The sequence below is a fragment of the Aspergillus udagawae genome, assembly GCF_001078395.1.
Source record: "Aspergillus udagawae IFM 46973 DNA, scaffold_7, whole genome shotgun sequence".
NCBI classification, from domain to species: Eukaryota; Fungi; Ascomycota; class Eurotiomycetes; order Eurotiales; family Aspergillaceae; genus Aspergillus; species Aspergillus udagawae.
Genome location: NW_025091270.1, coordinates 2,428,549 through 2,454,076, shown reverse-complemented (window position 1 = coordinate 2,454,076; position 25,528 = coordinate 2,428,549). Strand labels below are relative to the sequence as shown.

The window sequence follows — 25,528 nt, the reverse complement described above, 5'->3', positions numbered from 1 at the left end:
TCTGTTGGGCATAAGAACATGGTTTGCCCCGGCTGTCGTCAAGCCATTCTGCCTCGAACTCTTGGGAGTCGAAAGGACCGATTCATCGTTCAATCAAGATTGGTTGCATAATTGGCGGCTACTGTAACTTTTTGCTGTACTTACTATCAGAGTACGACTAGCATATCTACTACTATCACGATCCAGTCGAGATGCTGCTTCCTGTGAAGAAGTTATCGCCTTAGGTGAGATTTTTGACATGGGGGCGGATGCGATATTAATTTTACCTACTAATGCACGGAGAGTGGTCTGGCTACCCATGCCAAAGAGCTGATGGACGGTGGCTGTTACTCATTGCTAGTTTGCAATGCCAGCTCTGAGCTTGCAACCAGGCTCCTAGCCACTGTGCTATGCCATAACTCTGGCTTGTGTGGGAATCCCTAAGCGCGATGTACATCTAGTAAATAAATAGTGTCATGGAGACTAAGACTGTTATACTGTATATAAAATCAAGGGTGCTGTAAGGGGGAATTGTATCCTAGCTGTTCGAGTGGCCCCAGCCAGCAGCACAGGGAAATTTGCTGGCCTTGCGCATTGAGCCAATGAGTAGGTTGACGCAGATGACGCAGGGATGGAAGATCAATGGGCGCATAGTACTGGATTTGGAACAATCGAAAGACAGTAGTAGCGTGCGTAGTGAGACATAACATTCTTTAATGCGTCCTGTGCGTTGAGTAATAGATACCTGCAAGGACATACGGTATCAAATGGTCATTTTCATTTTGCGCACGCATGCGCTCGCTTTCCCTTTATACCCTAGTCCGATCCAGCCAGAAACCTTTGGTAGTCTTTGATAACGACTGCGGGACAGGCGCCGTTTCTAGTGCCCTTCATCAGATACTCGGCGACGAGACTACACGCAACTGGTAATTGACCTGTGGCGATGCATCTGAGACCATGGTTGAGATCTACAAGCAGAAGATGAACGAAGAAGGATAGCGCAATGCTAAGATGAAGGTTGTGGATGCGCAAGATACTCATCTTCTGACTGCACACTATACACATGACTTCTCAGCTTTAGGTATGTTGGCGAACACACATGAAGATAGCTAATATTAACAGTATAACAGCTTTTAACCTCTTCCCAAACGACCAAGCTGCAACGGAAGGTAGGTTACTCATAGTATAGTGATAATAGAGGGGCCTCGCTAATATTTATCCACCTAGAATGTTTCAGATCAATTCAACCAGGAGGCATGCTTGCCATGTCAGCTTGGTGTTCAAGTACGTTAACCTTACCTAGTATATTATGTAAGTCTAAGCACGGGAAGCATAGTAATAGTACGGGGGGATTCTATCACACACCCACGGGGACGGGAGCACGCAGGAGCCTGTGGAGCCACACGAGGGGAAAGCGGACTGACCAGCCAATCAGCAGGCGAAAAAAAAATGTGAATGACGGCTGGGTTGGGCAGCACCATGGGGAGCAGGGAAAATAAGAGATGAAAAGAGTGTTGATTCTGATGAACTAAACTATTGAACTTCATGGGAGTTGAAATACCCATGAACATACCAAAGGCTCAGGGGTTACAAGCGTGAGGGGTCCAGATATGACAAAAATACAGGCAAATCAAAGAGGGGGTAATAGAGGGGTTGCAGATCTCAGCCACGGTAGTATCTGACAAGTCAATACAATGCCAATATCCGTTTTCCTGACAATACATCACATGAGGCAAAGTCTTATATTTAAATTTGCAACTATATACTCCGTAGGATAGAATCCTTCCATGTGTACATCCTAGAGTTGCATTCGGTCCGAGTTCGGGCGAGTCCAACCCTAGTTGGAACCGAACCGCTGCGATTTCGAGTCCAAATTTTAGAAATCGGAACCAACCCTGACCCGTTCCGATTCGGTGCGAGTTTAACCGCAAAATCCGCTACTAGGCCTAGATAGGCAGTCACTAGCCTGTCTAGGTGGGCGGTATGCCTAGGCAATACCAAAAATTTCAATGGTTTCTAGAATTCAATTTCTCCTATCTTAGGCCTATACTAAGGGCCTATTAAACATGCTTTTATAAAATTATAATTTTAATATGAAATATATGGTAATTATAGTCTTTTTGATATATATCTAAAATATTAATTTAATATCTATAGGGTTGAATGGGTGGTGGTTAAAAATCATTCTTTAACTATAGTGATTATCAACAGTTGATGTGTATATATATATAAACCACCACCACTTCTATACCAACCCATAACAGAAATGATTATTCCCTTATATCTCACCAACCACTAAATATTCTGAATTGATATTTCATATTTAGATAGACTAGATACTAGGCTACCTAGTAATATTAATATTTCTAGAGAAATCCTAGAAAATAGTGATTACTAAGCAAAACGGTTTCTAGCGGTTTAACCGCTGACCCCTTGGATCCGACCCTGACCCGCCCCTAACCCGGTGCGGTTTCTCAATCTAGGAACCGAATCGAACCGCTGCGAGTTCGGTGAGGGTCGGATTCGATTTTAGCGGTTCGGTTATGCAACTCTAGTACATCCCCTCTTATTTTCACGGATTTTTTGCAAGTTTATCCCAAGAACCTCACTCAACGAGCCCCTTATCGCCTTCTCAGCAGTCCAATTAAATTAGATCCAAGTTTTCTTCATCATGACCAGAATATTGTTCCTACACACCCATTAGCCAGGGATAAACCCGAGTTCAACAACCCCTCCTCCTCCGCGGTTGTGCTGAAGAAGCACAGGATGAGAGCCTAAGCAGGCACTTACTTATGTAGTAAGAGGCATCATATTGCTTTTGCTTGCTGAGTATTGCAAAGACTTGATGGCCCATTACTACTCCCAGCCCCACTTTAGAGTGCCATAACCCAGTCTCCCCTACCCAGTACACTGTACTCTGCCCAATGATCTGCGCTAACGTACCACGAATTTCGATCGCTGAAAACGATTGGTTGACGCCCAAATGAATCCCCTACGATATAACTTCGTTTCCTTGTGTACTTGCACACCTGCGAGGAGTATGTTAATCTCGTATTTTGAGTTTGATGCTTTCAGTCACTATTCGCCTAACCTCTTGGCATATCCACGGATGTTTTTCAATAAAAGGAATTGATCCAACTCATAGCTTCAAAGATTTTCGGATATTCTGTGTATTTGTAACTTGACATTTTCCACTAATTCTGTCCCCTGCTATCCAAAGCTTCCTTCTCAACCTGCAAAATCACTCCAATATCATCATGCTCGGGCACGTCTCAATTCGTGTGTCAGATCTTGAAGCGTCTACCGAATTTTACCTCCGCGCTCTTCGCCCTCTAGGATTTGAAGCAATGCGCTTTCCTACTGTGGTTGGTCTTGGACCTCCAGTGAAGTCTTCATCTGCTCCGATTCCTTGTTTTTGGCTCCGTCAATATACCCCAGCACCTTCGAATAATCATACTGAGAAACCTACGCCGGTACACATATCATTCTATGCCCCGGATCGTGCCGATGTGGACGAATTTCACCAGCTCGGCCTAGATGCTGGAGGAAAAGATAATGGCAAGCCTGGTCTAAGACCATTTATGGAAAATTACTACGGTAATAAACCGCTGAACCCAGTGACTGGTTATGGAATGCAACTTCCCTGACTACACTGCCTTTTGGCGAAAGAAGTCTAACATTGTGTTTGGTAGCCTCGTACATTCTCGATTTAGACGGAAATAATATTGAGGTGGTGTGTTTTTCTGAATGATCCAACACAGTTGTGATATGAAGCATAGGAAACCCGTCTGTGGAACCATTATTGATCGATCATAAGTCTAGATCCTGAATGTTGTATATAGTCCTTGAAAATTACTAATGAGAGAATGCAGCGTATCCAATCTTCCTCTGATTACAATTTATATAGGTGAAGACATACCTGCCATTTGACTAACCATTGACCAGACTTGGTTCTTCTTGCGCGCATAACCATAAACAAGCTATAAGCCAGCTTGGAAATGGCAGCTCAAAAGGCATTTTCAAGTGTAAAGCCTTCTTGTTAATTTCCTCCGAAATAAAGCTAGGCACATAAGGTCCACATCCAGAGAGAAAGCCAGATAAGAAGTATTTCAATAATGTGAATCTACTCATCAAGAGAGACACATCCTAGAACAGTTGCCTCACACGAAATCCGATGAGACAAGTGCATATTAAGGCCAGGTGCCTTCAGCACTCTACTGCGGCGCCTTCGATCGTATAAGTCCTGACTCCTTACGGGGCGTAACACCCGCATGATCAGTAAGTGAATATCCACCCACCTACGGAACGTTCTTTCCTGCAGGCTTGACAGGGACGCTAGCAACTCATTGTCACGACAGCTTACTGAGAACCAGTAGCGGGAATTCCCGAATATTCTCAGGGCCAACAATAAGTGGCTTTGAAGAGGCCTCCCGTGACCCTGCTATTGTGAGTTTGAGCTTGGGACTGCGTCCTAATATCCTTGCGCGTAATGAGTCTCGAGACATATATCATTCTATATGAGACTTTACCAGGTGTATTTCGCACGGAATTAAGTATTACCGAATCAGAGGCTGGAGAAAGAGAAATCAATGAATCAACCATAAGCTGGTCGTGATACGAGGAGGGGCGCGGACATAGGTCAGGAAAGTTCTGTTTTCAAGGCCTGACTCGGTAGCTTATTGGTTAGGCCAGGAAAAAGCTGCAAAGAAATATTCGACCGAATGAGATCTGTATTTTGGTCAGCTGTAGTAGCCTACTGCCAAGAACACCAGCCTGCCCATTTATTGCATCCGGACTCATCCACAGGAAAGGCGCCCTTCCTGCTGCAATGCTTAAGCCGACACTGCAGTACTGGTTGCGCGGTAGGCAGCGTCCTGATTAGACGGTCATGGAAACGAAAATCAAAATCACTCAACTATCATAGAGGCTAGAAAATGGATAGGTGATGATTAGCTTCGTTAGGCACCATCTGCATCAAACAAGGCTGGCTGAGACTCACTACATGGTTTCAGCTCCTGCTGGTGGGTTCGCGCGCGTTGGCTGACTGGATTTTCCTCGAAATGGCGCTGACTCCAGCTCCGCTAATACGACATCGACCAACAGCCACAGCTCATATGCAACTGACTGAGAGCGGCTGCTTGCAAGTCCAGAAAGGAAGAGAGGAAGAGGGGCTACTGACGTTTTGTTGAGATTATTTCCCCACTTTTGAGGAATTCCGTCGGGAAGCATTAACAATCAGCTACTACAAAATATACACAACATCTTCCCGCCGGAATTTTTATTCCTATACCGTCTGTCTCCTTACATTTAATTCGCACTAATCATATCGTTGCATTGCAAACCAATTTCTAGGCCAAAAATTTTTCACCATGGATGGTCACGCCTCATATCTTTCCAGCCCACGGTATGAGTGCGACTTTGTTGTTGCCACCGCTCAGGCTAGCATCAACTCTGGTCTGTTGGAGTATTTGGTGGAGGGAGCCGGCCGATTGAGTACATTTGCGTCGTGTTGGATGAGAGAGGTAACCCCACCAAGCAAATCAGTCTGGAGGACTTGATGAAAGAGGCCAATGGGGAAAACCCGTTTGATATCCCCGAGGGCACTCCATCCGAGGACAGACAATTACAAAATCTCTGAGATGCTGACTTTGCAGTCGTAATTAGATGCAAATGGGTATACCACCAGGCGTCATGCCCAAGGATATGCCTTCTATCGTCACTCTGGGCAACAGCGCCCTGGCAACCTATCTTACTATATAGCTATGCTAGATGCTTAGGAGGAGCAGCAACACCCTTGAAAAGAGGAGAGAGGAGTAGTATAGTAGATAGGGCCTGCTAAATACTTAGGCTGTCTAACTAAGCTGTATAGCCCTCACAAAGACATATCTAAATTAGATACTAGCTATGGGTTATATGACATTATACTAATTAATGTAATAAGCTTATATCATATAACCTAGCTTCTTAGTATACTCCCCTTTTCATATTTGGCCACTATGGCCCCTAGTTAGACCCCTTCAGCAATTTCTTACCGCCCATACCTAGGTCATAGATCGAATCGGCTTCTAGCCCGTGACATAGAGCATTGATTCTATCATGGTATATACCGCCTCTATTGCAACTGAGACAAATATTTCTACCTTGAGCAGAGCGGATAATAGTGATAGTATGGCCATGAGATAGGCATGCTCCTGGAGTCCTGGATAGAAGTAAGTAACTACTAACTGCGCTCTAGTCTCAAAGACCTGTTCCATTGGTAGCTCCATTATCAGGTAAAGAATTAGGTAAAAAATCAGATGAGGAACTAGGTAATATGAAGACAACGGAGTTCTTTATAGTAGAAGTTGATAGAATGTAGGTACTACAGTGGTAAGTAATGCAGTTGCTGTGGTAATGTATAGTAATGACGTTGCGTGAAATGGATTAACTAATGTAATCAACCACCGAACCGCGGATACCACCGAACCGCGAATTTTCGCCGCAAATCATCATATCTTTGAAGCTTTTCAACCGCCAGTGTCATTAATTAGACTATCTACTAGTTGAATATATAGCTATTTATTAGGGCAACTTCTTCTAGTATGTCCAATAGTCCAGCATCCACTACAGCGCGGCGGAGCACGCTGACAAGATATAGGTGTAGACTCACCAACCTGCTCATCAACCTGCTGAATACGGTCACGATCTTCCTGCACAGATATAAACAGGTTATTCCCTAAGGAAGCACGTTTTCTTGCCTTCTTCTTCATTTTCCGCTCATTTTCAGCGCGAAGAACCTTGATTTCCTATTAGAGAAGAAGATTTATATTTATTGCCATCTGCGCAGCCCTTTCAAGATATTAGATATGAGCTATTAGACTGCTAGATAGCTTCCTTTTCTGGATGCTTCTCTGTACACTGCGGATCTTGTGATCAAGCTAGCAAGGATTCTGAGGAGTTTAAAAAGTAGAGGAGATTAAGCCATCAGTAAGAAGTAGTAGTGGTATTAGCATATAAAGTTGAAAGGTGATTTTCTCAAGAACCTAATCTTTATCTAATAGCTTAAGACCTGCTCCTATAAAGCCATTATATATATTCCTTTGGATAAAGACTGCTTCATGTGCAGAAGGATATAGGTGTAGAAAATCCTCTTTATCAATGTAGTTATTCCCTGCCACCATTATCCCTTTAACTAGCTTTCTATATGCGCGTTTAAGTGGCCCAAAGACCCCAACATCTAGGGGTTGAAGAAGATGAGATATATATAGAGGCATATAAAGATAGATAATTGCATTCTCCTTGCAGAAATTATTGAACTCAGCAGTTTAATAGCTTGAATGGCCATTAAGTATAAGTAATCACTTTACACCAGTTAAATGTAGGTAAGAAAAAGGGTTAAAGACCTCCTTTAGCCACTTAAGGCCTATCTCATCTGTTATCCAGCTATTTGCGCTATTGGTAAGCTTCTAGTCTGGAGGAAGATTAAGCTCTTGATACTAAGCAGCTAGGTATTCCTTCCCTTTTAGGATAACTGCTAGTGGTATAGGAATCCCCTTTAAGCTTACATACTTAATGATTATAACCTATTTATAGTTCCCCTGGATAACTCTGTGAGGTCTCTCACTGCGCTCTACTATAGTAATAACCTTTAAGGTAGTACAGAGTCCCATTGCGGGGCTAGTCTTATCAAAGTTCTAGATATCATCTTTATATATACCATGCTCTTGGATAGCTTCGCATACAGTTTTAAACCACTATTTAATAATATTTTGATCCTCCTGCCTTGCATGCTGATAAGATATGCATTGATTATATCTTGTACACAGCTCTGGATGACGTTTAACGAACTTATATGCCTAGTTAACACTAAGGGTAGTAGTAGGATCATAAGTACGCGCTTACAGCAGAATCTGTGCCATTCCATGTAAAAACTCAGGCTGAATTGAGAACCCCTGCTTATCTGCATCTAGGAGATGCTTAACAAGAGATTTCTCTTCCATAACTGTCATTCTATGGCCATTTGCGCGTGTTTCTGTACGTGGTTTAACCCCACTAAGCCGCTCACAAAGGGTAGATTCAGGCACCCCAAATATCTCAGCAGCCTTTGATTTTGATTTAATTTTTTAATTTTTATATGCAGAAATGGCCATTTGCATGCGGGCCTCTTTGGATTGAGACATTTATATAAAATTGATAGGGATAGCGCGCGTTGATACTTGTATGTTCAAATATTTTGGGGAAGTAGCGAAAATTCGCGGTTCGGTGGTATCCGCAGTTCGGTGGTTGATTATGTTATGTGATACAGATATTACATAATTTGCGGTGCCGCTAACAAGACTGTGGTGTCCCTTCGAAAGTGGCGAACAGATTATGTAATTCGTTGGAGAAGAAAATGCATCATTACCACCTCCATACCCCCCCCCTCAATAACACCCCTCGATCATGGCTAGAGGGAGGCCCAAATCGCAGGTGGCCCCGTGTCGCTTTTGCAATAAAGAATTCAAGCGCTTTGAGCACCTGCAGAGACATGAGCGTATTCGTCCGTACCCCACCCCTTGGCTGATTGTCCTTCCGCGTACTAACTGAAGATGCAGATACTCGTGAGAAGCCCTTTGTTTGTCATTGCGGCCGCTCTTTTTCTAGACAGTAAGATTTAGCCTGTCAATTTAAATTGCATGGTTAATGTTCTCTTCATAGGGATCTCTTGAGTCGCCACGAACGACTGTGCCACTCACCTGCTAGTGTTGAAAAACCAACTGCAGCGAACAATGCAGCAAACCATCCTCAATTCAACAATAACGCCCCAAACGTTCAAATGCAGGATATAGAGGGCTTGATACCGGACCCACATGCAAACTTTGGGGGCAGCCCGATCTACAATACATCCGCTGTGGAGTCTCGGAACGCAAATCTACTCCCATCTAAACCCTATGTTCCTGTTGGTACTTCTCATATTGATGATTCCAATCACCAAATGGGTCTTGGTTTTGGACTGCCAGATGAGCTGGACACCTGGGACACTGACGTGTTTTCCTTCAACAATGTCGTCCCAGCTCAGTTCCTGGACACCGATATCTCACTTTGCGATCTTTTCCAACAATTCCCTCCACAAGACCACCCGGCATCTCAGGAAGATTTCCGACCGACTACAGACCTAGTTGGGCTTCCATCGCCTCAGGAGGTTCGGTCTTTGACTCCCGCAGAGATACCAAACCCTCAGAACCCGCCACTTCCACCACGATTCCCTTCAGCCAATGACCAGTTGGACAATAGCAACCTTGATGCAGAATCAGACACCGTGGAATACCCTTGGATCCTGTCCGCTGCGGCTTACAAGCAGATTTCGGAAAAGGTGGCGCAGAGCAAGTCGATCTTACCTGACTTTAAGCTTCCGTCCAAATTCACTCTCATTCGTTACCTTGAAGGATACTTTTGCGGATTCCATGACCACTTACCTTTTCTTCATCCGGTTACGTTCGACCCACAAAATATTGAACTTGAGTTGTTTCTTGCGCTGACCGCGTGTGGGGCGTTATATCGGTTTGAACACGCACAGGGCTATCAAATGTATGACGCTGCTCGATGTCTCGTGGACCGAAGCTTTTCCATCCGCCGGCGCCGCACCATGAGAAGAATGACTGTTGGCTCCCCGGTGTCTGTGGATACAAGAGGAAATCTATATTCCCCATCAAGGACCTCGGGTGCGCCCCAGTCAGCTGAAAGTTGCAGCAACTATGATGAGCCACACTCGCAAACATGTCTACAAAGGGTTCAGACACTCATTATTCTTATGGCCATGAGCGCTTGGGGGGAGCAACCGCTTGTTCAAGACAGTCTGGCCATGGGAAGTCAGCTTGCAGTACTTGTACGGGAAATCGGGATCAGTCAACCAGATAATACGACCGATATGACCCTCTCGTGGACAACCTGGGTTAGGCACCAGCAACGGAGACGTACCTTACTCGTCGCCTACATTCTCTTCAATCTTCATAGCATTGCTTACAATGTCCCACCGCTGATTCTTAACCAAGAAGTGGCACTTTGCCTGCCGTCCTGCGAGGCAGAATGGAAAGTCAGATCACAGGCTGGCTGGGAGCGATATCGGCAAGGTTACAGTTACCATTACCGTGAGCATGCTTTCACTGTAACACTGGATCGTCTACTCCAGGGCCGCAGTGTTTCCGATCATGGCGCCATTTCAGCTTTTTCAAACTATGTCCTCATACATGGTCTCGTCCAAAAAATCAACCTTGAACATCAAACCGCAACTTGTCTTCCCCACGATGGTTCTTCGATGCGCCCGCAGTTACTAAAGCTAATGGAGACGGCTTTACGATCTTGGCAATCTTCATGGGAGGCCACCTACGAATCCACACTGGATCCTTGTTCACCTAAGGGTCCCCTGGGATTCAATGCAACGGCATTGCTACGGCTGGCGTATATCCGACTGAATGCCAATCTAGGGCCCTGCCGTGACCTTACCTCTGGAAATCCAGCTCGCGTCCAACAAATCTTCACCAGCACTGATACGGTTTGCCTTTCTCGCTCTCCGTCATTAGACCGGGCTGTCTTACAGTGTATCCATGCTCTCAGTATTCCGGTCCGTGTTGGCATTCCATACTTGGCACGGACCCAAACTCTGCACTGGAGTATTCAACACTCGATATGCAGCCTCGAATGTGCGTTCCTCTTAACTAGATGGATGCAAGAAATTGCTAAAGCTGTTAGTGCCGGCGGAATGACAGCGCTTCGCGGAGATGAGCAGAAGCTGCTTGCTATGATAACGAGTCTAATTCAAGAGACACATCTTCAAGAGACGTTGGAATATCGGGAGGATCTTCCAACTCGGATCAATCGTCTCGCGGCTTCAACCGCTCGACTGTGGGCCGAGATATCCAGTGCCACCCATGTTTTCAATATTGTTCATCGCATCGGGGCTTCCTTGTCTACTGTTGCTGATATTTTAGAATCTCAACTGCCCCCGCCTTGTATTTCTACCTAGCCTCTCTCTACTCAAAAACTATGTTTGATTACTATCACTGCAGAAAGCATGGAGTAGAGAAGTGAAGGATATTGTACACTAAGTGTGACTATCGACATCATAGACATTATATAACCAGGGGCAGTTGACAGGAAATTGTCAAAAACAAAAGCCTCGAATTTACAACATGACTGAGTCCGGAGGCACAGTAGGCTTCAATAAGGCAGCTGCATCGCTTAAGGACTGGGGCCCTAACCTCAAATATGGACAAGCTGCTTCCTACCTACCTAGCCGTCATAGGATATCTCTTCGGTGAGAAACATCCTGAGGCAGTCCCCAACCTACTCATATTTGTGAGGCAGATCCTGGACTACGCTCAGACTTACCAGTGGTCGGAAGCAGTGCTCCCACGTTCCCTTAACTTCCACCAATATATTTTGGACAAGGGAGAGCTATCGACGGGCAATAACCTTATCACAGCCCCGTCTCGTGAGAAATACCTAAGCCATAATCCCACCCTACCTGCTAATGTCCTAACAAACCCATCAACCCGACCTCTTCAAACAAGGTCGACCAGGTCTTTGAATAATGAGACAGAGGTTTGTGTTAAATTCAACACGACAGGGTGTTTCTGGGAAGGCTGCAAGAGAAGTCATGAGTGCATAGTATGCAGCCTAAGCGAGCATGGCGCCACCTCCTGCCGCAAGAAAAAAATAGCAATTGAATGCAGCTATTAGGAGACGGACGGCGGAGACCGTTCAGGATTGTCCCTAGTCTCTTACCACCAAGCCCAATACCCTATGAGCAACCCCCCAGGCCAAACACTGCTGTCCAACATCCTATTTTCAACCCACCACGAAAGTACGGGTCAGAAAACCGATTTCGCGTGATACTATAATGAAACTATCTATAGGCATAGCTACACTCCCGCTACACCCTTTAGGGATGACTCCAAAGCTCCTAGACGATTTGAACTTCATAACTGTATGCCGGGTAGCATTTGCTGGGTTCCTCCTCCTCAGAGAATTCACCTACAATACAGAAAGACCTCAGCACATATTCTATCTTAGTAGCCACAAAGCTAATACACTCCAGCATCAGATTCTCATCCTCATTAGACCACGCGCAACCCACATTCAAGCGTAGTAAGACAGACCACCGCCACGAAGGGGTTTAGATTATTCTTTCAAAAACAGGAACAGGAGCGTGGTTGATGTACTTCAGAAGCTGTCACTTCTCGACCCCTAGAAGGGCCACCTAGAGTTTCCTGATCTACGTTGTAGGCGTGGGTTCGAATCCCACTCTTGTCATGTCCTTTTCGACTTCGTGTTTTTGGTCACAGAACCCGAGACAGTGGAGGTCTGCCCGGGTCCACGACTATCAAGGGATTTTGTTTTTGGTTCTTTTTTTTTTTTTTTTTTTTTTTTTTTTTTTTTTTTTCGGCTCGCTAGGCTAGACGGGGCTCGCAAAAGAATCCAACGGGCGTGTATTCTTCTTCAGGTTAGAAGGACCTGCTTTGTACCACTTTATCACCTCTTGGTGTCTTGCATGTCTACTATCGTCGTTGAACAGAAATAAAAAGGGAGAGAAAGAGAAACAGTATTTCGAACACTAATGTCCGGATAGATTTGTCACAAATTTGGGGGGAGATATTCAAAATATCGGAGACTTTTTGATCTGAATTTCTACCCCTCACGGCAAGGACGTCCATGATCACAGAACATAGAATTCCACCTGGAGCAAAAATTAGTACCTTATAAAGACAAGCTTAAACTACTGAACTTCTTTATCCATTCGAATATTCAGGTCAATTCCAAAGTACATTGCGATATTACGAAAATGTCTACTCAAAACGTCATCCGACTCACTTCCCAGGGCTCCTGGGAGAATCTTGCCCACTTCAAAGAGCCCATTCCTTCAGCTGGCAAGCATGAAGTACTCATTGCGGTCAAAAGTGTGTCATTAAACTTCCGCGACATTGCTATCGCAACTGGAAAATATCCGTTCCCCGTCAAGGAAAACGTCGTTCCTGGTTCGGATGCCGCCGGCGACGTTGTTGAAACAGGTGAGGGGGTGTCTGGTTTCAAACGTGGTGATAAGGTCATTGTTGCCTTTGACCCCACTACATTGTATGGGCCGATCAAGAATTGGGGCAATGGCTTGGGTGGCCCCGTCGACGGTGTTTTGAGAGAATACATTTCAGTCCCGGCTCAGGCTGTCGTGAAAATTCCTGAAAACTCAACGCTCAGTTATGCCCAGTGGGCCAGTGTTGTTTGCACTGGTACCACAGCCTGGAACTCGTTGTATGGAAACAACCCTTTGAAGCCGGGACAGACCGTTCTGTTCCAAGGTAAGTTAGCAATGTGCCACATTAATTCAAACAAAGAACAGAAACTGACATTAATTTCAGGCACAGGTGGCGTATCTATCACCGGTCTTATGTTGGCAAAGGCTGCAGGTGCTAAGACCATTATCACATCTTCTTCTAACGAGAAGCTCCAGCATGTGAAGGCCCAGTACGGTGTTGACTACACTATCAACTATAAGGAGACCCCCGACTGGGCTGCTGAGGCTCAAAAGATTACCGATGGACAGGGGGTCGACTTCATTCTCGAAAATGGTGGCTCGGGAACTATCAAGCAATCCCTTGATGCCATTGCTTACGGTGGTGTGATCTCAGTGATCGGATTCCTCTCTGCTGCGAAGCAAGAGGAGATGCCTGATGTTGCTGGTCTTGCCTTGGCCAAGGGAGCTGTCGTCCGTGGTATTATGGTTGGCTCAAAGCAGCAAATGGAGGATGCGACTCGGTTCATTGGTACACACAATCTTTCCGTGGCAGTGGAGAGGACTTTCAAGTTCGATCGTGATCAGGTGGTTGAGGCATTGAGCTATCTTGCCAGTGGACAGCACATCGGCAAGGTCTGCATCGATTTTTGAATTTGCGGTGCCAGCAAATCGGGTACTTAGAGAAAAGGCTAAGTAGGTTACTATTTGTTTTCTGAGCAATTGAACAAGTCGGCAAGGCTACACTTCTTATCTGTAAACAAAATTGTTTGCACTGCATTGTCGTCACTTGGCCTGCAGTTCTCTCCTGCGACAAATTAGCTTTTGTAGTCTAGATAGTTCTATTATCATTATCCATTCAATCATTTCTAGCATTCATTCCTACGTACTCTACGTACAGAAGGGAGTCTACCGGATGTGTCCCATCAAAGGTCCGAGATGGGTTCCGAGGACATAGTCGAAAATACCTTTGAGCACACTTCGATCCTCATCCAAAGATTCTGCAACAAAGTGCAGAGGGACCTTATCTAGAGAGCTCCCGCCCAAAACCACAAAAAAAAAAAAAAAAAAAAATTAAACATTTCTTGCAAGAATCCTCGAAGAGCTTAAGGATGCGCTCATACAACTTTCCGGAATCTACTGGAAGATTCTCCTGGGTTCAATTTAGTCCAAGACATCTCATACTAGATTTTAGACCTCATCCAACGATTCAGAGTGAACATGCAGCATGACCTTGAGGAGTTTTTGCAGGGACATTTAGAGAGCCTGAGGGAGCTCCGACCCAAACGTAGCGATGAGATAATTGAACATCTCTTGTAGGAGCTTTCAGATAGCCTTGAAAATCTTTTGTCGGGGTTTGAAAAATCCACTGACAAGCTGAAAGACCAGATTGTGGAACATCAAGACTTGCTTCATGTACGTTTGAAGTATCAAAGGAATTCTTTCTTGCCTGCCGTCGCTATGGTCCTTGAGAGAGCACTCCGTGCTCGCTGTGGAGGGCGAAGGAAAAACGCAATGTCGCGAGATACAACACGGTTCAGAAACATAGCTAGAGATGATATTACTAGAAGACTCATCTTGGGCTTTCGGCAAGGCAATATGTACAGCGATCTCCGCCCTGCCAGTGCGCGCGGTGAATATGGTCGGAGCGCGCTCCCGATGCCGGTAAGACGTGGACCCACATGTCATCACCAATGACTACAGGGTTAATTGGGAAATATTTAAATGATTTATTCTGATTTCAATATATCCGAATGAGACCATGAGATCTGCGACAAATATAAGATTAGTAGCGATTGAAAGAGGGGAGGACAAGAGGAAGGTGGGGGCGGGTCGTGGTTGGGGAGGCCTACTGTCTGAATGGGAGCCGTCCGAACGACGTCGTATGAAATATCGCGTAGGAGAGGTGGAGTTGCAGCTGTCTGCTTAGAAATTTTCGGCACCACCTCTATGCTGGAACACGCTGGAACGAAGACAAAATATCGATCACGTCGGATGGGCCGACTGTCGGGTGTTGCCTCCGAGTGGACGGTCACCACCTGGAGATCAAATGGATGGCATATAAGAGACAACATCGTTGGATTATCATTCAAATAGCTCTCTTAATCCCCATCGAATAACAGCCATGCTTTCCCGACCGGTTAGCCGTGCGATTGCCGTCACTGCTCACATGCGTCCGGTTGTTCCCCGACGAACAATTCCTGTGTCACAAATCCGGCTGCCTTCCTCCACCATGGCTAAATCCAATGTATCAAGCGTGCACACGAATATGGCTTATGCTCGTGAGTATCTGAAGCTGGATCAAATTCATGAGATCGAGTAACTGATTCCCATGTGTAGCGTTTGCCCATTATGTATGACTTGACTCCATAATATTGCGTATCATTTTGGAAGTCGTTACAATAACAGCTATCCTGCAGTCCCAAGCCATCAAAGCCGGTGCCCAGGTTTATCTCTCGGGTCAGATAGCCGCCGATGTTGAGGGAAATCTAATTAAGGGGTCGACCGTAGAGAAAGCGGAGGTGATCATCAAGAATACTGAAGCTATACTGAACGAAGCAGGATCCGGACTGGATAGGGTAGTCAAGGTCGTGGTGAGTGTTGAATGCTGCAAATATTCACCTACGCTGCATCTTTGATTAATCTTTTCCCGCCAGATTTACGTCAAAGATTTGAGCATAATGCCGGACTTCGCATCGGTCTATGACCCCAAATTCCCTCATCGCCTGGCACGGTCTATGGTGGAGGTAACCAGCTTACCTGCTGGGGTAGACATCCAGGTCGATTTCATAGCCGTGGTTTAATGTAAGTTGAATTGAATCTTCTATATCTAAGCATGCGCGCTCCTTTTGGTAGAAGACTCTCTTTGCTACGGAGCACATCTCAAAACCTCGAGACTAGTACCTGCCACTTTGGACTACCCGACTTATGACAGGCAGATTTGATAGAAGAATAATATCGTGTTGAGATCTGGCAGACTAAGAAGATCGTAGTGTCAGGGTACTTCTCTTTCGTAATCGGCTTCTTGACAGGATGCCGAACAGCGAATCTTGGAGCCGATGGTTTTGCTGTCGTGCTTCACGGAGAACGAGCCGATTGCGCCATTTTTTTCCGATCCCCAAATGAAAAGATAAGTTGGAGTTGTCTATTCCTATCAGGATTGCCCTATATAGCTATGAAAATACACTAGGATTACTGGCCAGCGAGGGCAGCGGAATTAAACGGGGAATAACAAAGGATGAGAAGATTGTGATTCTGATTCTCTAAGACTGCTGAGGGTCGAAGGGGTTGAAATAGCCTCGAGAATACCTGTAACTCGGAGGTTACGTATCCGAGGTGGTAAAAGGTGGCAAAAGTGCGCGTAATCACAATACCAGACACCATCCCATACCTTGGAAACCTCAAGAGGTATCGTTTTGAGCAAATACGATGCTGATCACCATTTTCCTGACAATTTCTCTCCTACTTCAGTTATCCTACTTTCCTATCTACCTATCAAAGTGGAAAAGCTCAAGGCAGCCCGGTCGGTACGGGCAGGTCGAGACGAGAGAGAACAAGGGACAGAGTCGAAGGGTGAGCCGAACAAAACCGCAACAGCGAAGTTGCCGCGATAAAATCCAGCGCGAGTCTCTCGGCCAGCCTGTGTCGTGGCAGCAGTAGGTACCATTACCTCATCCAGTAAACCGAAGGAACGTCATACTAGACAGTAGGAATAGGGAAAGAGAAATTAAAGGGGAGACCATGGAAATAATGCGTGGCTTCACACATATCATATTCTTTCTTCTTCCTCTTCCTCTCTCTCTCCCTTATTCTGTTACTCTTCTTGCTCCTCTGTAGAAACTTCCTAAGACAAACCAAATAAACTAAATGGCCACACGAAAATCCTCTGAAGTCCTATATATCACTAAATCCCCTACTATATACTACCTCGGGCAAAAACTTGACAGTCCCCTAGTCGCCGGCTGCGTCTGACCCTGGGACAACTTATCCTTGACTGGGAAGGGATACTGGCCGGTCGCAATGGCGATGTCTCGGAAAGTCAAGGCAACACTTTGAACTCTGATGAGGACTTCATGCTTTCCAGTAGAGGGCGGGGCTCCTTGACCTCTGCCAATTGGTCCCAAGATCCCTGAGACGTGAGTCGGATAACGGTTGGCGAAGCCATATTTGTTACTGATACAGAAAAATCTAGATTTGTTGACGGCATTTACACAGCCGGCTCCACAGGAGGACGCCCTCAGTTTGTCTATGAACCCATCGTCGATGTCTGGGGTCATGGTCCCGCGCAACCACGACGATTGCACCTACCAGGAGAAATCCTCTCAGCGATTGCTACGACGCGTGACTCCGATGGGAGTACCGATCTATATGCGGTAGGAGGTGCAACATTGTATAGTTGGCCTGCTGACCAGCAGACAGAGCATAATGAGCCAATATCGGTTCGCACCAGTGACGTTTTCTCTGGAACTGACACCTTACGTGCTATGATCGATGACAGAGTGACGGCATTATGGGGGAGGAACGCCACGATCAGGTCTATTACTTCGCCTGTCCGACAGGTCAGCTCGGGCACTCGGGAGCCTGGAGCGCCCCTATCCCGGTTCTCTCTGGAGTGGAGCTCATATCCCCATACGTGAACCGCGCAGACGGTAGCTACACCATTTTTGCAACCGGCAATGGAAGATTCCAAAAGCTCATGCAAGGTTCGGCTAACACCGGGAGGATATGGAGAGCTCAGGAGATTGCAATTACGGCGGCACGAGAACTGGAACCCCTCACCTTCAAGTCCAACACTACCTCCATACGTGTGACACAAAAGGACTCGGGCTTGCCGGCCTCAAGGGCAGTGGCCAATCTCTCCGCCAACAGTTGCACCCTGGTGTATATCAACTGGCTCTATTACGTCCTCTCGCCTACACCGATCCAGGTCCCGGCCGATGCCAGTGGTTCTCTTACAATTGTGGAGAAGACTGATGGCCTTCACGCAGCCGTCTTGGCGGCTTCTGCTGACAAAGATATAATCACCTTCAACCCCATGGACCGGGCGTTTGCCAAATTTGCAACACTTGAATCGGCAGAGAAGCTACGCAGCGCTCAGTGCTCCAGCCGGACAGTTGCTGGCGGTGTGGTTGCATCGCCAGAGTTTACTTCTCTCGTGACGCCGTCGGTGAATGATGACACTGTAATGCTTGTGGCACAACACATGACAACGTTGAAAGAAGCTTACACCACAATTGGGCATCCAGTAAAAGATATAAGTGTGGCCCAAGCCTCCAGCCGTGCAGCCATGCTGCGGGCCAGTGTAACCAAGGTAGTGAATTTTGGGTTCCTGGGCGATCTTAGCGACGTTATTGACGATATCGGAGATGCTGTCGCTGATGTTGTTGATGATATCGGGGACATCATCGCTTCAGAGGTTGGTGACGTGTGGCAGTGGATGAAGAACACGGCAAATTCCGTGGGGAGGATTGTCAAGGGCACAGTCACCGGCATTTTGCAATTTTTTGCGAAGATTGCAGAGAAGGTCTATCATGCGGTCCTGGACACTGTTCATGTGGTGGTGGGCGCTGTGGAATGGGTGTTTGATAGATTAAGACTGGAGTTGAGAAGCTCATCGTTTTTTTCTCGAAATGTTGTTCCACTGGGACGATATCCGCCGGACAAAGGATGTAACCCACAACATGGTCAGGCTGTGGTTGCAAGATCAGGTGGATAGGATTTCTCAGGCGCGGCAGGTCTTAGACGAAACAATCGCCACGGTCGAGGGGAAGGTGAATGAATGGGCTAACACCGACAGCTGGTCTCCAAGACTCGGGGACATGGTGAAGAAAGCCTGTATCTGGAGCGGCTCTGATCAATTCAAAAACCAGACGCCCGGCTCGGCTTCCCTGGCTGACAAATACAGGGACCATGCTACTCAGTTGCAGATCCTTGGAGACTCTCCAAAAGCACAAGTCGTCGACGAGCTCCTCAACGACTTGTTAACGGCTGCCTCGAACGAGGGCCATGTTATAGGAGCGATTTTCATCCAGCTGGAGACCTTACTTGAACAGTTTGCTCCCTAACTGTCGAGGAAATTCTTAAACGAGTAGCGGGTATCTTGGTCGACGGAGTCTTGTCTAGCGTGCAGGTCGTGGTGGACGCCCTCCTGAATGTGCTGTGCGAAGTCGCGCAGTCTGCTCTAAAAGTCCTTGACAGCTCCGTGAAGGCCATCATCTCCGCGGGGAGCTGGGACGAGTTGGCGGGACTGTTTGGACAGCAACAACCAGATGTTATGAGAAGTGAGGCGGTGCTGGTTTCGTCTTCTTCCTTCGCCTCCTCCTTCACCTCCGACGGGCCAATCTCCATATCAAAGACAGCGCAGAGGGTCACCTTCGAGTGCTGTCATATAACCGCCGGCGCCCTCAGTTTGGTTGGAATCTTCATGTTAGGTCTGGAGGCGGGGGACCAAACAGGAAGCGAGGCCCTTGGCATTTCAGCGGCAATCATAGATTTTGTCATCGCCGCTCCCAACCGCGCTGGCGATCTCCTTGTCCCCATGTATCCGGTTCAATGCTTACCCTTCAAGATCCTCTCAAGGTTAGTCATATCCTTCGTCGTTGGCTGCAAGGTTCTCTTCTCGGGGCCAGCACAGTGGGTATTCCAGAAACACCGCATCGGGACAATGGTGGTTGAAAACGCCCGTGGAGTTGGCGCCGTGATCAACGGCGTGCTCGTTATTCACGACTCGGTGGTGACAATGTGGCATTTCTATGAGCTCAGCGAGAACGCGCTGTGGGATGCTGCCATTGTCGGGGAAGTATCAAGTCTGGCTTCGTACGCCTCGCGCCTGGCTTACGGATGGGCCGTAAATGACAAGGAGCAGATGAGCCGTCTGGTGGCCATAACCATGATGGGTGCGGCAGACGATGTCTTTGGGGCCCCAGGCCGGTGTTGGTGAATCCGCACTGACTTGACATTTATCAAATTGGAGAGAGGAATTTATTTGCTAGAGCACTCTGATAATAAGCTTTGATAATTGATGGGTAGATGCCTGGTAGCACTCCGTATGGACATAAAACTGTTCTTATTCATGCTTCACTTAGTTTTTATAAGATGCTGCCTTCTTACTTGAAGTCTTCTAGAGTTGCATGCGAAATAATAATATTTTTACAGTCATATGTACATCTAAATAACTGTGGAGCCGAGTAATTTTACAACTAGCCCACCACCCGGATTCAGTTAGCCAAAGGAGGAGGAGGGAGCAGCTGATGCTGGAACAGCAGGTCCAGCCATTGATAGCATCCTAAGAGCTAATTCACATATCATAAACTGTGGACTTCTGTACAATGTGGTGGTACTCCAGACCTAAGATGAGGCGCCTGCATGCATGGCGGTACTGGGCGAGAGCATGGCAATCAGTATGCGGAGAATACTTGGCTAATACCGGGCCAGAGAATGCGACCGGGTCCTCAGTCCTTCTATGCATTATGCCTAGGACACATAGCATGCGCACGGCCGAGTCATTTCTCAGCTTTGGGGCTTGAAAGGACCTCCGCGATCCACCATCACTGGGTCTTTCTTGCGCCTAGCGCATTCAATTCGTGCTCGATGCCAGACCAGGCACTTGTCCTCACGGTGCACGATAGCCACCAGTTCCCACTTGCATCCTTACCAATGATGGGCCCCACGTTTCGCAAAGCAAGGCCACCCGAATGATGGGTAGGAATCACGCACGATGGCCTGCCCAGTGGATGCACACGGTCGTGGAGTGGAATGCCCGGGGCAAGAACCGCAGACGAGAAGTCCACTTCAAAGAATCGACCTCGGTGCCAGTTACTACAGCAGACGAGAAGGGAGGTCGGTTCGCCGAACACCGGCGGATGTTTCTCTGAGGCGGATTTGTGAAAAGAGAAGAATGCTTCAATCTGGGGTAGAGTGCGTTGTTGGATGAGCGAGCGGCGGATGTGGGAGGCCACGAAACTGACTGGTTCGCGGAGAATCTGGTGGGTGCGAAGAAAGGTGATGGCTACGAGGGCAGCGTTCGTGATGAAGGCTGTATTTGTGGATGATGATTCCTGGAAGGCGGTCGAGCGGATGTCGAACACGTTCAAGAGGGAGACCAAGCGGCTGGGTGAGGGATTCAGGGCCCTAATCAAGGCCTTGAGCCACCACGCTAAAAGTACGTCACTTTCACTAATGAAGGGAGCAGGCCCTTCCTTGTTTTGCTCGGCTAGCTCGTTCAATGCCTGCTCCCGCATCTCGTCGACATATCGTCCTGGGATGCAGATTACACGTTCACTCTGGCCGCGGTGCCAGATGACCTCGAAGAGGTAGCTGGCGATGAAACCCAAGAAACGGACGCCGGTTAGCAGAAAGGAGCTGTTCACGTAGGTATCGGCCGGGGTTCTGTCGGTGAAGCGCGCCGCTGGATCTTCGCCGACCTGCTGAAAGGTTGGGACCTGATCTTCTCGTTCATTCATGACAGCAGTCCACGCCTTAAGGAAACTTGAAAGGCCCATAGCATCCATGAGCGTGTGCATGAAGGTTACAGTCAGCAGCGTCGCATCGCTGAACGACACCACATCGATGACAAGTTGCGGTCGATCTGAATATAGCCAGTCCTCGATCTTTGTGGGACAATCCGCGGAGAGACATACGGATGCGAGGTCTGCGGGGTCGCCGAGAAGTGATGGCTGGCCAGTAGCTTGAGGGAAACTGGCAGCTAAAGGGTGCTCCTTGATGCCCATAGGGTGCTTAACGACCGTGTAGTTGAAGCCAGGTCGTTTTTCATCGTACTGCGCTGGTATATGGTATTCCAATTTTCCGTCATCCTAACGTGTGTGAGGTGCGAGCTATGTACCATGGGAGCGATTTTGATCCATACCTTCTTGCGAAGTCGCGCTCCTAGTGTCCGCCAGCCGTCCAACTCCAAGAGACGTTCCAGTGATTGGCGTAGGACCTCTGGGTCAAGGACGTCGTCGAATCGGTAAGTAACATGCAGGCAACAAGCGCGCATGCGATGCTGGTCATCCCATGCTGGGATCGGCAGTACAGTGTCCGTGGGGTTCCTTAGCGGCGGAAGCGGGGCCTTTCTCCTGAAAAAGCCCATTATGGCACAAATTAGACCAGAGTTTTCCCGGACAACGTTATCGCTTGATCGGTCTAGGTGGCAGAGGAATCAATGATGTTATCTATACCGGAGGACCTCGCCAAAGCCCGGCTGTGAGCTCAAAGTCGGGCCCAAAACCCGAGCCCGAAACACGAGCTCGCAAAACCCGAGGATGAGGCATTTCTTGCTGTTCCAAAGCACACATCCTCTTTTTTGGTTAAGCTGGTAAACAACATATATATTAAAATATCAATAATGAACACTTGCGGGGATATTGAATGCCTATGTAGTAGGGATATCGAATGGTAGCATACTTGGAGACATATTTTCAACATGCAGTACATCTGATGGGAAACCCCACCTCTTTCCATATAGGAAAAAAATATACAAATTCTGATTAACAGAGTACTGCAATACGAGCACTTGATATATTTATGAAGTATTCGATACCATATTATATGAGTATTTGCATTCAAGCCCGCGGACGAGCCGCCGAAATGGCTTTTGGGGAGCCCGGGCTTTGGCAAGGTCTAATGCACCACAATGAGCAGTATTTCAATTTTTGTTAACTGACCATTCAGGAGAACAGTGGAAGGGATTAGGTTTCAACGGCTGGTGGGGTGGCCTTTCTGACCTATAATGAATCAACAACCATTGCAATCTCATTATGATCATCTTACAGAAGGTAATCCAGGCTAGTTCTCTTTGGTCGAGACGTCAACCTGCTACCCCAGTTAAGTTCTGATGTGCCAACTTAGCTCCATCTTTCGTTTCTCATTGGGAGAGGAAGGTGGGAAGAAAATTTGATATAGCCACTGGTTACGCATTTATATATATATTTAGTGGTACGGTTTTCTCATATCCTTTTTAAGAGGCCGAGATTTGCAACTGACAATAGTAGTCATCGCTTCGGAAGCCCGAGCAAAGTATCTTTGAAAGTGGTCTCTGGCATCTATCAATAAAAGCGTAGGTGGCGGTTTTTTGTGCACAAGACTTGTACACTTGTTTCGGTTTCGATTACTTTGGCGGCTACTTACGTGAGTAACGGATATAGCTGCCTTCAGCCAGAATCATTATTCAACTCATGCTTTACTCGCGATCATAACAACCTGGCGTGTGACCACAACTTGCAGGGGTCGAGATGCCGGCTACAAAGGCCGGATATGGCGTCAAATGTACGAGAATACCTTCGGCAACCAGAAAAGAAAACCGACTTCCGACTTCGCCTGCTCTGGATAGCATTGGTACTCTTCAGGCTGCAGCGCCGTTCTGCGTTATCGTCGAGCCCGGTGTCTCCTTTTCGTCTACGAGGAAATCCAGCAAAGAGGTCTGTCCCTTTGGTCGTCTGTTCCGGCTATCGGATGGGGATCCGTCCTTGGCAACACTCTTGATAGGGGATTTGGATATACTCCGAATGGAGAACACTCGCAGCCTCAGTGTGGTATGGAGGTGGTCCTCCCAGGTGGTGAATTGTTGCGGACCGGGATGGGGGCTATGAAGGATAATGCGACTTTTGCACTCTACAGAGGGTACATTGAGAGAACTGGTCATAAATACCAATGACTAAAAAGAGCGAAGGATTAGGGCCAGGGCTTGACGGGCTATTCTATCAGTCAAGTCTGGATAGGTCTCATACGGGTTGAAAGATACCTGTCGAGTGTTGTTGACAAGATAGCCATTGTCACGAGGCTGGGCATACTCATCACACGGGCTCGCCACCCTAAAGGTTAGAGAGGAGGGCCTTGTGCCCCTAGTTGTTGGCACACTCTCAGATCGTTTGCGTCGCTCTATAGTCCTCAATTCCCCATTGATTGCGAACATCTTTCATATTGCACTCAACCTCGAGGGAGCCCGAGATCCATGCAAATTCGACCCGTATATGGACCCGGAGTCAAATGTGCCCTACCAAGACTTGGAATAGATTCGTTCTTCCCAATTTAAATTGGACTTTTTGGAAGGGTTACTTCTCCATCTACGGTTCAGTTGAGATGCTTCCGGCTTTGATCAAAATGTACAGTGGGCTTGCTCGCATATCCCCGCAGTTCAGATCAAAGTTCGCGAATTCCAGGTTCGTCTGGGAGCTTCACTTATCAACGCAGGGAGGGATATTATAGTAGAAGAGATACCGCATTGTGGTACCCTGACATTTGCTCTGCTAGGAATCCTAGATACCCGCGCACAAACCAGGTGTAGGTATATTGACTATTCGCCCATCCTGCCAGCATCGGATCGGGAACGGCCCTTCATTGAAGCCAAGTTTGATTTTTTTGCCGACTTGCACATCTACCCGCGCTATGCGACGGGGATTACACTGGTCGTCTTCGTGCCCAGCGAGGGGCACAGGTGAATGAGTTGTATAAGTCTCTTACATCTAACGGAGTAAAGATGGGTTATATCCTGTACCGAACGCATGTGAGGTGTATGGATGATGTCGCAGGCAATCTTGACTCTAATAATGGCGCATTCGGTTCCCTAATGACACTCTTGAAGCTTGAAGGATACATTGGGCCTGAAGCGAGTGTTGTCACCAGGAAAAGTCCCGGATCCGGAAACTCTGGCCAGCCATCGGTGAAGTCAGTGATCTAGGACGCCTTCTACTCATATCACGAGGCAGGGGTTCATGATGTGCTTGTGAGTTTCACCACAGAAAACCGCTACTAGGCCCCTACTAACCAGCCATGGTTAGATTCGGTTCGAGTCAGTTTCGATTCGGGTTGGATAAACGGTTAAATTAAATGGTTTTCGGAATTCAATTTCTCCTACCTTAGGCCTATGCTAAGGGAATACCTATAGAAATTAATATTTTTATATAAAATTATAGTAATTAAAGCTATTATAATCTATATCTAAAATTTCGATTCAATACCTTTAGGGTTGAATGAGTGGTGGCTGAATAATTATCTAAAGATATAATGATTGTCGAAGGCTGAGATATATATATGTACGTAAACCATTACCACTTTCATAGCAACCCATAACTTAACAGAAATGATTATTCCCTTAAATTCTGAAAAATCTAAATCACTGCCTAACACACTACTTCAAAAGTCAGGGTACATTGATTCTCCTAATATAACAGGCCATACGGCCCATACTTACCTTGCATTTAGGTACTAGGTTATAATCCCTTGTTAACACAGAAGTCAAAGGAGTAGCATAAAACATCAGTCCTCTTGATTGCGGACTGGTCAGTATGACGCTAACTCTTTTATGGG

General features: G+C 46.9%; 5 protein-coding genes across 5 annotated transcripts; 4 read left to right on the top strand and 1 right to left on the bottom strand.

Annotated features, from left to right (window-relative positions):
- Nucleotides 1-8,773: 8,773 nt before the first annotated feature.
- Aud_009502 (fungal specific transcription factor domain-containing protein) lies at nt 8,774-10,960 on the top strand (the record flags this gene model as incomplete). Its single annotated transcript, XM_043294354.1, has 1 exon — nt 8,774-10,960. One exon carries the CDS (start codon nt 8,774-8,776, stop codon nt 10,958-10,960), a length of 2,187 nt encoding a protein of 728 aa, XP_043150289.1.
- Nucleotides 10,961-12,778: 1,818 nt separating this feature from the next.
- Aud_009501 (zinc-dependent alcohol dehydrogenase family protein) lies at nt 12,779-13,876 on the top strand (the record flags this gene model as incomplete). The annotated part of the gene is made up of 2 exons (XM_043294353.1): nt 12,779-13,289; nt 13,350-13,876. 2 exons carry the CDS (start codon nt 12,779-12,781, stop codon nt 13,874-13,876), a joined length of 1,038 nt encoding a protein of 345 aa, XP_043150288.1.
- Nucleotides 13,877-15,347: 1,471 nt separating this feature from the next.
- On the top strand, nt 15,348-16,026 carry Aud_009500 (RidA family protein; the record flags this gene model as incomplete). The annotated part of the gene is made up of 4 exons (XM_043294352.1): nt 15,348-15,504; nt 15,563-15,576; nt 15,643-15,816; nt 15,880-16,026. 4 exons carry the CDS (start codon nt 15,348-15,350, stop codon nt 16,024-16,026), a joined length of 492 nt encoding a protein of 163 aa, XP_043150287.1.
- A 1,706-nt stretch (nt 16,027-17,732) lies between these two features.
- On the top strand, nt 17,733-20,162 carry Aud_009499 (uncharacterized protein; the record flags this gene model as incomplete). Its single annotated transcript, XM_043294351.1, has 3 exons — nt 17,733-18,800; nt 18,889-19,274; nt 19,346-20,162. 3 exons carry the CDS (start codon nt 17,733-17,735, stop codon nt 20,160-20,162), a joined length of 2,271 nt encoding a protein of 756 aa, XP_043150286.1.
- A 607-nt stretch (nt 20,163-20,769) lies between these two features.
- Aud_009498 (uncharacterized protein) lies at nt 20,770-22,313 on the bottom strand (the record flags this gene model as incomplete). The annotated part of the gene is made up of 2 exons (XM_043294350.1): nt 20,770-22,035; nt 22,089-22,313. 2 exons carry the CDS (start codon nt 22,311-22,313, stop codon nt 20,770-20,772), a joined length of 1,491 nt encoding a protein of 496 aa, XP_043150285.1.
- Between the last annotated feature and the right edge of the window lie 3,215 nt (nt 22,314-25,528).